Consider the following 13565-nt stretch of genomic DNA (forward strand, 5'->3'; position numbering starts at 1 on the left):
ACTATTATACTCTGCTTCCAGATTTTAGCCTCATCTATAAAATAAGGACATTACTATCTAGTAGACTTATGGAGACTGAAAAAAAGAACATGGAAAGTGCCTACCAGAGGACCAAGAAGTATAAATTCCTTCCCCTTTTCAAGCCTCTCAAAACAGCAATTTGCATATTTTCTAAATCTAATTTCTCATGAAATTCCTTGGATCAATCCTAATGATGGATCAGTTGTAATCATTCCCAAAGGAAAACAACATGTTTAACAAATGCTTACTGAGTCAGGCACAGGAGCAGGTAATTATAAACACATACAACCTAAGGAACAGAAGGTATAAGCACCCTCTTTTGCCATCAAGTCACTCTCAGAGCAGAGGAGCACACACAGCTGATCTGTGAGAACTGTACAAAATCTCTGATTTGGTATCAGCAATTCCAAGTTCAATCTTAAAAGTGCCCAAGGAAGAAGTTAGTGGTTTCAGGATTGAGGAAACAAACTGAACCTGCCTATAAGACTGTGCCATAGTTACAGTTTGAATAGTTAGCACCAACAGGGCACAGCACAAGAACACATGGACTGGAGGAGGGGTCAGCTATCCATGTGGCTAGTGGCTACCACATTGGACAACATAGTTATAGAATATTCCCATCAGTGCAGAGTTCTATGCAACAGTGCTGCTCTACAGAAGGACATTTCCAACCTCAGCACTTTTCCTTCCATTTATCTGGATTCATTCTGCCTCATTCACAAAATGCAAAGCTCCATATGAATGGAAACAGATGCCTTAGAACAAGGATCAAAAAACTGTTTTCAGACAGAAGGAAGTATCTTAGGCTTTGTAGACCATCCAGTTTCTGTCACAGCTACTGAAATCTGGCATTGTAGGTAGGGTGAAATCAGCCATAGACAATATGTAAATGAATGGGTATGGTTGTGTTCCAATAAAACTTTATTTACAAAAACAGACCAGAGGGCCACAGTTTGCCAAACCTTACATTAATTGACCTATAGAAGCATTTAGAATTCAGTGGAATCCAAGGAAACCTCCTTACCTACTGTAAAGAGTCATGAGAAGTATATAATCTCTCATCCTCTTCCTTTATCACCTCCCTAGGCTCTAAGCTAGGGATGATATCCATGAAAGGAATACTCCTGGTCATCTGTCTAGCATTGCTTCCTCTGGAATTCCTTGCCCATCCATTAAAGGCACACAGAGGTTTCTCCTCCAACATGCCCTAAATCATACTGTGGCTCCATCAGGGCTAATTAAATAAAAATATAGTTTAAAAAAAAAAAACATTGTGAAATATTTATTTTTGTTTTGCAGTACTAAGCATGATTAAAACCAAGGCAGAAAAAAATTAAGCATGTTGGGTGAGAAAGAGGTGAGGTTGTTTCAGTATTTGCTTTTTCTAACCCAATTAAGACAATGAGTACGTAAGACAGCATCATTAACTCAAGGATGTAACTGAAGGGTGAGATGTTGATACCCTGTATGCTCTACTGGCCCCCAAAGGCGTTCAGGGGATCATCAAATATGTCGGACACCTTCTGTTCAGATCTTGGTTCAGGCATTGCCTGTGCAGATCGACTTTTTGCTTTGGTTGTCTTAGCCTGGATACCAGAGGAGAAAATATCATCTTTAAAAAGAAAAAAAAAGAAAAAGATTCACTGATTAGGCAAGAAAATAGGTGCTTTTGAGAGACATCTACATTAAATCACCAAACAGTCAAGTCTGGTAACAGTATGGGACAAGAAAAACACTAAGAGCCAAGCCTCTTAAGATTGTGGTTCTGGCTTTGCTACTAATTAAGTTTTATGATCACATACAAGTCATAGGTTCTCTCTGACCAGTTTTCTTAGCTACACAGGTACGTGTGTACACAAGGACAAGAGAAAAAAGGGAAGGATAACAACACTAATTCTGCCCCTGACTTTACTATCTGTGACATTATACCTACTTCTATGTTCTCTTCCCACTGGATTTTATGATTTTTTTTTATAAATTTATTTTTTATTGGTGTTCAATTTGCCAACATATAGAATAACACCCAGTGCTCATCCCATCAAGTGCCCCCCTCAGTGCCCGTCACCAGTCACCCCCACCCCCTGCCCACCTCCCCTTCCACCCTCCCTAGTTTGTTTCCCAGAGTTACGAGTCTCTCATGTTCTGTCTCCCTTTCTGATATTTCCCACTCATTTTTTCTCCTTTCCCCTTTATTCCCTTTCACTATTATATTCCCCAAATGAATGAGACCATATAATGTTTGTCCTTCTCCGATTGACTTATTTCACTCAGCATAATACCCTCCAGTTCCACTGGATTTTAAAAGGAAAGGGAAATACAAAAAGTAAGGGGAAATCCAACATAGAAGTCACCCCCTTTCAGAATAAATGTACCTATCTGAGGCATGTCAATGCTAAAGATAAAAGTCTTTATGACCATATTCATGTTTGACTCAACGGACTCTAATGTTTCATGACTCATCCTACTCACCTGTAATGTTACTGCTAGGATTCTATCCTACATTTTAGCATGTGTACATAAAGATATGTATACACAAATGTTAAAGACCATGGTGTTAATTTTAATAAAGAAAACTTGGTCACAATCTAAATAACCTTCAATATGCCACTGGCTGAATACAAAGGAATACTATTCAACCACCAAAAACAAGGAAGTACCTAGATCTCTATGTACTGACATAAGAAGACATTAAGTGACTAAAAGGAACAGCAGAACAGGGAAAATATATTCCTTTTTTGGAAAAAATAAGTATATATTTCTATGTATATGAAGCTCTACGAACACCACCATGGCTGAAAGAATACACATCAAACTCTCAATAACGTTTACTTCTAGGGATTGTTTTTCACAGTTTATACTTCCCAAATAGTAATAACCTATTACAACAGCTATGCGTTATTTTTGTTGAATTAAAAACAAAACAAAATGAGGTCTCTTCTGCATCCCCTGTGGTGGGAAGCAGGTGGAGATAAAGCACATAGCTTACTCCTGGAATAGCCCCCATGTGGCACTGCAGCAGCTGCTTTCTCCCAGTTAACCCCAAAGCCTAGGCCTGGGAGGGGGGAGTAGAGGGGGAAGGGAGGGAGGAGAAAGTGTTTTTGGCCTCAGCTCAAGTCCCATCCACTGACATCCACAAGACATAACATTTAACATTTAAGATCAGGCATTCAGCTGGCCCATTAATAAAGCAGATGTTATACCCAGGGGAAAAATGACCATGTTTATAAATACACAGGATCTCTGATGAGACAGTAAGTCTGAGTTATAATCTGCTTTCATATATAATCCTGCTCTCCTCCTGCACTCCCTCTGCGTTCTCTGAACTACTGACACTCATTCTTCAGTCAGAATGGACTCAAATGACTGCACCCCACCTGAGGCAGCCACCTCAGCCTACTGGAGCCTGTAGGCCAGTTTCTGATCTTCCCTTCAGAAGAGGAGAATGTTCGGAGTTATCACAGATGATTGGTAGGGGGTGTCAATACAAAAATACAAGTTAAATTATACTTAAAGGTCAAATTCTAAAATACAAGTTAGATTATATTCATTTTTTTATTTTTATAAATTTATTTTTTATTGGTGTTCAATTTGCCAACCTATAGAATAACACCCAGTGCTCACCCCATCAAGTGCCCCCCATCAGTGCCCGTCACCCAGTTACCCCCACCCCCCGCCCACCTCCCCTTCCACCACCCCTAGTTCGTTTCCCAGAGTTAGGAGTCTTTCATGTTCTGTCTCCCTTTCTGATATTTCCCACTCATTTTTTCTCCTTTCCCCTTTATTCCCTTTCACTATTATTTATATTCCCCACATGAATGAGACCATATAATGTTTGTCTTTCTCTGATTGACTTATTTCACTCAGCATAATACCCTCCAGTTCCATCCACGTCACTAAATTATATTTAAAGGTCAAATTCTGGGCTCTTTCAAATTCCTTGATGACCATCAGAGCAAAAAAACTTGTCTCACCAAAATAACCAGTCCATTTACTCATCCATCCTCAGCCTAACTCAGAATTACATAGAAAGCCAAAGGCAACCCACCAGGAAGCATTTTTCAGGAAAGAGCCAAAACAAAGCTGGCCAGAGAAATCATAGTCACTGAATGGTAATCACTCTCTGTGCCATACATAGAAAGTCAAACTTACCCATATCATCATCAAATATAGACTTAGCTTCCACTTTCTTTTTGGACTTTCCTTTTGGTTTTACAGTTAGGTCAGCAAAGATATCAATTTTATCATCAAATAGGTTGGATTCAAATGTTCTTTCCTTGTCTCTTATTTTCTGTGAAGGTTTAATTGCTTCTGTAGCAAATATATCATCCTTGTTGAGCAAAAAAAAAAAAAAAAAAAAGTAAAACAATTTTAAACCAAGTTGTAGAAATGCAAACTGCCACCATACCCTGGGACAGCCACGTGACCTGCTCTCCGCCTGCAATGCCCTGCTCTGGATCTCTTCCTGGCCCAGTCCTTGTCTTTCTTCTGGTCCCAGCTCAAGTACCAGCTCTGCAGAGAGGTTTTCTCTACCAGTCCTAGATGCAGTGTCTCCCACCCCCTCCATCACTCTGTCCCACTGCCCTGAGGCGTTTTCTTTACGGTACTTAAACATTATCTGAAAACAAGTGATTTATCTGTTGCCCCATCTGTATCCAATTCCCCTAACATACTGGTCCTAGTTCACTTTGGGCCTCCAGTACCAGATGCTCAAGAAACATATGCTCAAAGAATGGCAATGAAGGCCTTCCTGCCTGCACTAAGTTGTCAGCTCCAGCCAGGGACTCTTTCCCCAAGAACCAGAGGCTGAACACTTAAGCTGTACTGGTGGGGCTTTGTGTATGTCACAGAGTGACATGCCAAGGAAACAGACTACAACCACATGCTGATAAAAATTATAAAAATCAAGATTTTTATCAGTAATTATGGCCAGCCAAGAAACACCCCACCATGAAACAAAACAAAAAACTACTTCTGAGTAAATTTCAAAATAACTAATAAAAGAACCTAATTATAAGTACTACACAAGTAGATAACAAGCAGCAATGAAACAAACTTACTATAGTGTATGGCTCAAATATACCAATTCGGTATTTGTCTTAACAAAGAACCAGGCCCAAAAAAGTACCACTATGTCCTATTACCTCAAAAATATCTTGTGCTTTTGAGAGGACATCCTGTTGACTGTTGGATTTTGACTCATTCTTCTTGCCTTTCTGATTTGTAAAGAGATCATCTTCCTCTTCCAGGAGGGGAAAAGGATTCGTTTTCTTTGCTGGTTTTGGTTTAATAGACTGGAACAGGTCATCATCACTGCCTGCCTCATCTAAGGCAGGAAACATGAGGCTTTTTTCTTTACTTCCCCCTGGTGTGTTGGCCAGGCTCTCTGCTGCCTTTGCCTTGGCTTTTCTTCTCCCCGTAGACTGAGATCCAGTATCCTTGGAGAAGATATCTCCAGAATCAAAAAGGTCATCCTCAAGAGGCTGACCCAGAGATTTTGCAAAGGGGCTTCTGTCCACTACAGACAAAGGACCACCTGCCCAAGTTGGAGTGGCAATTGCCTCAGAGATGTCTTGTCTGCCAGCTGCCCTGGGCTGTGGCTGAAGATCACCTGGTGAAACGTCGCCATCTGCCAAGTATGCAATGGATCTTCTGGACACACTCACATTTTCAGCCTCACTGGACTCCTGGGCAGCCAATCTCCGAGCCGCACGTGTCTGCGGTCTGCGCTTCCCTCTCACTTTGACGCGGCTCTGTAATAGCAAAAAAACACGTATTGATCTAATGATTAGAAAGAAAAAAAAAGTGTTCAAAGCTAACATAGCAAATAATCAGTGACTCAAAATATTTTAAGGCTGTCTGGTCTATCTCAATCAAGATATTATATAAGACAGAGAAGAGATTATTTCCTAAAGATTTCCAAAGACATATGGTAGCTGCTCCAAGACTGCATTACTCTTAATCTTTTAATATTCCCCATTTTTGATTCTTTGGAGGGCAATATCTGTTCAATTTCATACAAAAGGCTTCATCTGCTGCTGGAACCCTGCAAAGTAGGCATGTTGGTACTCTTGTGTTCCACAACCTCCTTAGCCTTTACTCTGTCCTCAGTTTATGTATGGGTACCTTTCAAAACAAAAAATCAGGGAATTCTAGTGCTAATCTTTGCCAGAGACTAGCCTAAAATCAGGCTCCAAGACCAGGAAGATGAAAGACAATAAAGAAAGAGAAGTAATCTAAAGGGCTCTTTTCTTCAAGCCAACAAACTCTAAATTCAAATGCTAAATATTTCACATAAAAAATATGGCTTAGAAAGCAGACTTTTAATATAATCACAAAATATGAGTTACTTATTAGTAATAAAGCAGTATTTGTGATATTTTCCAAAACACACAATCAAGAGTTTTAAGAAGGTACAAGCTACCTTGGCCAAAGTACTTGGCTGTGTGTGCTTATTTCAAAGAAATTTCACAAATAATTTTAATAAGTAGCCAAGGTATTTACCCTCCCCACCTCACCAAAGGCTAACAAAAAAAAAAAAAAAAAAAAAAAAAACAGAACAAAAAGAAGGATATTTTATTTTTCATTAGGAAGATAGGTTTGGAAGTAGTTAAAATGAATGTATTTGCCAGGGTTATCCTAGGTAGGTTGCTTACTCAGAGATCAGCTAAGATTTTCTAGAGAAGGGAGACTGCACAGAAAAGAGAACCAACTAAAATGAAAGCAAAACCTCAGAGTTCAGTCCATCCAGCAGTCCTGTGGAATGGTGTGACAGATTCATACCAGCCAGGAAGTAACTGCCATTGGGTCTCAGCGGAGGGAGCAGGACAAGGGGGCAGGACAGGAAATATCACAGAAGCAGTAAAGTCTGAGTAAACTGTCAGTGATGAGGAACATTACTGACAGAGGAATCAGCACAAGCTGTTGGCGGCAGAGGGTCGGAGTGTGTATATTCAAGGAATGGTGCATGATATGACGAGTTTAGGCTGATAGTGTGGTTGGTGGGCAAGCTGGAAGCTTTGGTTAGCATGGTTTATAAAAGGCTTTAAAACACCAAACCAAGGAGCTTTAATGTCCTCCGATGGGCAGTAAGGAGGCCAGCAGAGGAGGGAAGCGATCTGCTCTGTGTTAGAAGACCTTTGGATGGCAATGTAGGAGAGCCTAGAGGAACTGGGACTTCACTGTGGCTACTGAGCAGAATACAAATGTAACAAACAGAGGCAGTGGAAGGCAGAATTAGGAAGGTGTAAAGAGGGGTGGAGAGGCTGAAGGAAGGAGGAGCTGCCTCCTTCAAATGGGGAATGGCAGGCAGCCTATGATGTGTAACTGATGGAAGAGGAAGAAATGCACAAGTTATTCTGGACAAAAAAAAAAAAAAAAAAAGAGAGAAGTAAGCAAAGGTGGTTTCATCACCTTGTTTGCACTGTGTAACGTGTCTGCCTGAGCTGGAAGATCAAAACTCACACCGGCCTCCCCACTACTGGGAAGAGTGGGCATACTTTCCAGACTGTGGATCCTCTCAGGTTCAGAAGAAGGAAAAGCCAATTCTGGCAAAACAGGCTTTATTCCAGAGATCTGGGGAGCCACTGCAGGCAGCAAGGCTGCTGGATTAATCGCTAAATTTGCCTAAAAAAGAAAAATGAAACTTAACTCTGCATGTTTTCTTAAACACAGCAATCTATTATCACTACTTGACACATGACAAGAGACATGGTATATATAATGTATAATACGACAAGAGAAAGAAAAATGCAGGGAGGTCTCCTGATCTAGTCTTAGAATTAAAACAGAGGATGATATACCTGTGCCCACCATTGGGACCAAAGAAAAGATGTTACAGATGCAGCACACAAGAAGCAACAACTAGAGGGTGGGGAAGAGGTAAGAAAATGCCTGGCAGCAGCTGACAAAAGTAAATATCCAAAAAAGTTTATAGATGCCACAAGGCAGGCAATGAAGATTCCAGACATGTTATAATTACTTGTATTTTCCAGATCCGAGGGGATGGCTCTTTGGTTTTAAATGGAGCGGGACCTGGTGAGTCCTGTGTGAAATTACATTCAGTTAAAAATCCATTGGGGAAATAGAAAAGTGTCTCTTGGATTACACTTATGCCCATTAAATTGATGGAGCAAAGCTGTCACTTTCTGTAATTCTATAATGGGAAAGGCATTCAAATCTCTTCTGGGGCCTTGAAACCTTGCACTAACATTACTTCACTTATGCCTCCTCATCCAACGTGTAGGTGGAATGCTGTCAGATCATATATGGAATAAAGGCACACAAAGATCATGAGTTAGATTCATAAGAATCACACTCTATCAGAGCACCAAAACCTAACCAGTTGGAAAAATTACCATGCTGGTTATCCCACACAGCAAATTATCACAAAGCACACAGAAATTCACCCACAACCTAATGCACTGAGGTTCTAGAAGCAAGGGAAGCTGAAACATGGGGCAAGTCATTGGAGATGTGCTATCCCTAATGGTTTGTTTTCATAGCTCAGGTCACTGAACCTCAGGGAGACATCCAGAGACAGCTGTAAGCCAGAACTATATCTCACTCTCCAGTTCTAGCCTGTTTCCAGAACGAGCTCCAGGGAAAAGACTGCTGAGGACAAAGACCTATCAGCAGTAACCTCAGGAGAGGTAGCCAAGAAAATGGGGGAATCAGGGAATGGGACAGAATCTATATTTAATTCTAATGTAATTCTACTCCAATGTAGCCCAAAGGGAGAAATGGGGGAGGGGGCTCTAATGGGAAAAAGATTCTTCACCCTATATTAACTCTATCTTGGAATTGAATTTGAAGGTCGTCCAAAAACAGTAATCATAAGTATAGCTTCATGGAACTGGACTGTAGAGTGAGAAGAAATGAGGCAGCAGGGAGATGTGTTTAAAAAAAAAAAAAAAAAAAACACGAGAAGGGCACCTAGCTGGCTCAGTCAAAAGAGCACATGATTCTTGATCTGCAGGTTGTGAGTTCAATCCCCACAATGGGCATAGAGCTTTACTTTAAAAACTATTTTTAATTGTGAAATTTTAAATTTTTTAAAAACTAAAAACACACACACATACCACACAGTAAAGAGAGGTTGTCCTAGTTGCTGTTTCCTCCCTAATCAAGAGAACTCTGAATACTCTTGGGTCTGTGTGATGGAGTCCCTCTGTCTGGGATGCAAACAAGAGCTGAAAGTCCTTAAGCAGTTCTAACCTGAGGTGTTTCCGGTTTCAATGTGCTTTTTTCTTTGATACCCTGAGTGGATTCAGGATGTTTCTGGTTCTTGAAAGAGGATACAGAGTGGTCTTTTTTCACTAACCTCTTCTTTTCTGATATCTTCAAAAGAAAAAGAATACCAAACACCTGTTATGTAGCTTAGAAATTTTAAAGAAAAGTCATAACTCATAAAAATAATCTGGCTTGAGTTTTGAGTCATTTCTCAAATGAGCGTTGAACTAATATGAAGGCAGCATTTTCAAAAATGGCATTCTAAAGACTGACCTTCTCAGGAGTCTTCACTATGCTAAACAGAAAACAGAGAGTACCTAACAAATCTACTGGAGTGGGGGAAAAATAACACAAACAGGCTAATACTCAGATTTAAGGCTGTGCACCTGAAAGGCACAAATACCTAGTCACCATGTTGCATGCATGGGTCTTTCAATAAACAACTTAAAAATCAAACAAATCTGGGGGCTTCTGGAGGCTGTCGGCTATGTCTGACTCTTAATGTTGGCTCACTCTATGTTAGGCTCCTTGTTAAGCATGGAGCCTGCTTAAGATTCTCCCTCTCCTTTTACCTCTGCCCCTCCCCTCTGTGCACTCGCTCTCTCTCAAAAAAAAAAAAAAAAAAAAAAAAAAAAGTCTTAAACAGGACACCTGGCTGGCTCAGTGGTTGAGCGTCTGCCTTCTGCTCATGTCATGATTGGGCTCCCTGCACAGACCCTGCCTCTCCCTCTGCCTGTGTCTCTGCCTTTCTCTCTGTGTGAAGAAATAAATTTTTTTAAAAAACCTGTAACACAGTAAGAGCCTAGGCTGGTTAATGCTCTCATGTTAGTTAGGGAATACAAGATGGGGACACAATACACACTTCATCAGCACACCATTTGCCATTCCTTTACTAGTAAGCACCACAATTCTCTGTGTATTTTCCTTACTCTTTTTTTTTTTTAAGATTTTATTTATTTATTTGAGAGAGAGAGAATGTGTGTAGGGCAGGAAGCAGGGAGAGGGGTACGGGGAAAGGGCAGAGGGAGAGAGAGAAACAGATTCCCCTCTGAGCAGGGAGCCCAAGCAGGGGATCATAACCAGAGCTAAAGGCAGATGCTTAACTAACTAAGCCAACCAAGCAGTCCTGTATTTTCCTTACTCTTTTAACTAGATGTTAATTTCCTTCCCAGATGCCTTCCCCCATACCCCAATATTGAAAACAAAAGGCTGGTACCAAAGGCTGTGACTTGGCAGGGCTGAAAAGATCATCATCTTCATCATCCCCAAACAGGCTCCCAACACTTGGCTCTAATAACTGGAATAGACAAAACTTAAATTCAATATCCAAAACAAAAGCCAATTAAAAAGAGAACTAGGTGAGCTGCTGACATAACATCTAATACGATAACAAAGTCATGATGTGAAAAACGTTTTGAAACTGACCCTGGTTTTCTTGGTGCCGGAAAAAAGGTCAACATCTGGGTCATTGTCCTTCTGGAGCTTGTGACTGAAAAGGAGCTCTTCATCCTGAAAGACGCCTGTGCTCTTTGGGCGAGCACCAGGATCAGGACTCTGGAAAAAAAGGAGGGAAGTTCTAAAGATTTACCCAAGGAAATCACTGGCTTCTTTCTTTCAGAATGCTTTCAAGGTTCATCCATGTTGTAGCATATATGAGTAACTCATTCTTTTTATTGTCAAATAATATTCCAGTACATTGTTTACCCATTCATCAGTTAATGGACTCAGCTCCTTCCATCCTTCCATCTTTTGAGTATAATAAATAATGCGGTTGAGAAGATTACATTCTAGTTTGTGTGAATAAATATATGTTTTCATTACTCTTGGATATAAACCTAGGGGTGGAACTGCTAGGGCTTGGTGATGACTCATGTTTAACAATTTCAGGAACTATTCAATTGTTTTCTGAAGCAGCTACCCAAATTTACATTCCCAACAGTCACGCAAGGAGGGTTCCAGTTTCCCTACACCACCACCACTAGGCTATTACAGAAAAAGTCAACAAGTGTTGGTGAAGATGTAGAGAAACTAAAGCTCTCAATTCTTCATTTAACTCACATGACAGAACTGACACAGTAAGATTCTTTTATCCTTTCAAAAACCTGAAGCTAACTTCATTGCTTTTTGCTTACCTTTCCTACTTCTTTCTTTGGAGCTTGGATGCTGTTTTGATCCTCTGTTTTATTCTCTTCCTCATCAAATAAACTAAGAACAGTTTTGGTTCTACTTTTGGTTCCTTTGTCCAAAGGAGATGATGAAGAAAATAAATCAGAATGCCTGACTACTTCTTGAGTAGATACAATCAAAGGTCCTCCCTGAAAATGGAAACAACAAAAAAATAAGTGACATCCAGAAATACAAATTACACTGTGGGGCTTCCCAAACTCCTCGTTAATTTAGTAACTGTGAAAAGGACGACATAGAAACTCAAAGTAGAGAATGGCACACAATGTTTCAAGTAAAAACAAAATATTTCTATTGCTATAGCTCCAAGGAGCCAGGAAAAATATATGTGATAGTCTTCACATAGGCCCTGAAAAAGAGATTAAATGTAAATAGTGGAACACACAGAGATCAAGAAAAGTCAGAAAAAAAGAAAAAGTATACAGATACTGAAGGCCATAACTGACCCCAGGAGCAGCCAGCAGCCACAGGCTCCTGCAGATGACAGACCACCCTGGAGAGGACAGCAAACATTTTAGAACAGAGAGAAATTTCCCTTTAATCTCTAATTAAGAGCCAACAACATCAACGAAATGTAAAAGAATAGGAAATTAAGATCTTCTTAAAACAGTCCTTTTAATTCAAGGACAGGTGGAAGGAGATGAGAACCAGGGGTAGCAGAAACGCTACAAAGAGAGCAAGTCAGAAAGAGTAGACATTGAGAGAGAAGGGATCATAGGGGAAAGGAGAGAAAATGAGTGAAAATATCAGTGAGGGTGACAGAACATGAGAGACACCTAACTCTGGGAAATGAACAAGGGGTAGTGGAAGAGTGACTGGGTGACGGGCACTGGGGGGGGGGGGGCACTTGGCAGGATGAGCACTGGGGGTTATACTGTATGTTGGCAAATTGAACTCCAATTAAAAAAATATACGAAAAGAGAAAGAGAGAGAGAGAGAAACCTAAATGAAAAACAAGATGTGGAAGAACACCCTGGTGAGACATGGACAAGAGATGACTAAAAGTGTAAAATGGGAGAGATGCACATCGCTGGGGGCACATATGCCTAGAAAGGAGACTGAACAGCATGAACAATGTTGAAGACTTCCCTCAATAGTGACATCAGATCTTCTTCTTCACGTTTTTCAGTGTCTTCAAATTTTTCAATTAAGCACTTATTTTCTATGGAAGAAAAAGGTGTGTGTATTTGTGTGTGTGTGTGTGTGTGTGTGTGTGTGTGTGTGTGTTTCACAAGACACAAGAAACAAACATATCAGAATATACAGGCCAAAAAAATGTCTACCTTTTCTGACTCCTCAACCACAGGAGTGCTCCCCAATTCTGACGATTCTACGGCACCCTCAACCTTCTTATCCACAGGTTTCACTCCAAATGGTGCCCCCTTCTCTTCTTCATTGCTGAACAGCAAAGAAGGCACCTCAGGGCCAGTCTCCTTTTTCTACCAAAAGAAGAGCAGATGACATTCTTAAAAACACAAATGTGCCTGACTAGCATGGCAATGTATGGAACAAGGCGGAACCACAGTCCTCTTGAGTTAGTGAAATATGGGAGGCGAGCAAGTGGGGGACACGGAAGGGGGGGCCCAAAGAGGGAGCAGGAATAAACGCCACCACCTCAGACTTACAGACACAGCACTTTACGACTTCTGCCACTACAACACCTGCACCTGTCTCTGTACATGTTCACTTCACAGATACTGCCATTACTTAGACCCTTACCTCCGTCATCCAGACAACTACTAGTCTCTCCCCTCTGCCTCCCTCCTCTCACTTTTCAGCTCAGTGATGTCAGCCAGAGCTGCCTTGCTAAAATAAAATACCCACCAGATGACTTCCGCTCTCACCCCACACCTGCACTGTTTGCATTAAGCAAATGCTATGCATTAAAATCAACTGACACTTCATTTTCTCCCTTTACTCATCTGCATCTTATCCATCCTCATTATTTCTCAAACCTACTGTAAACTTTCACACTTCCTTGTTTGTTCCTGTCTGTAGAAGCAAATCCTCCTCATCTTTCGAGCATGGTCCAGCTCAAGGTCACCCAAAAAGGTTCCCCTGTCCTCTTCAGCAAGTACCAGTTGCTACATTGATAAAATTCTTTTTTCCCCTACCTAGCCTTTCTTCACTTG

General features: G+C 40.8%; 1 protein-coding gene across 16 annotated transcripts in view; it reads right to left on the minus strand.

Annotated features, from left to right (window-relative positions):
• Positions 1–924: 924 nt before the first annotated feature.
• The window catches only part of WASHC2A (WASH complex subunit 2A), a 55381-nt gene continuing 42740 nt past the window's right edge, over positions 925–13565 (minus strand). For 8 of the 16 annotated variants that reach the window (XM_077878564.1, XM_077878567.1, XM_077878570.1 and 5 more), the window contains 10 exons: positions 12717–12872; positions 11382–11564; positions 10675–10803; positions 10466–10546; positions 9235–9357; positions 8000–8062; positions 7432–7644; positions 5163–5771; positions 4171–4348; positions 925–1633 (listed from right to left, as the gene is read on the minus strand). In XM_077878564.1, coding sequence (XP_077734690.1) covers positions 1494–1633; positions 4171–4348; positions 5163–5771; positions 7432–7644; positions 8000–8062; positions 9235–9357; positions 10466–10546; positions 10675–10803; positions 11382–11564; positions 12717–12872 — 1875 coding nt within the window. In that variant the 3' untranslated portion in view covers positions 925–1493. The remainder of the gene's footprint in view (positions 1634–4170; positions 4349–5162; positions 5772–7431; positions 7645–7999; positions 8063–9234; positions 9358–10465; positions 10547–10674; positions 10804–11381; positions 11565–12716; positions 12873–13565) is intronic. The other 8 variants (XM_077878575.1, XM_077878566.1, XM_077878576.1 and 5 more) reach the window with 5 other exon arrangements.

The sequence above is a fragment of the Canis aureus genome, chromosome 29 (genome assembly GCF_053574225.1).
Source record: "Canis aureus isolate CA01 chromosome 29, VMU_Caureus_v.1.0, whole genome shotgun sequence".
Lineage (NCBI taxonomy): Eukaryota > Metazoa > Chordata > Mammalia > Carnivora > Canidae > Canis > Canis aureus.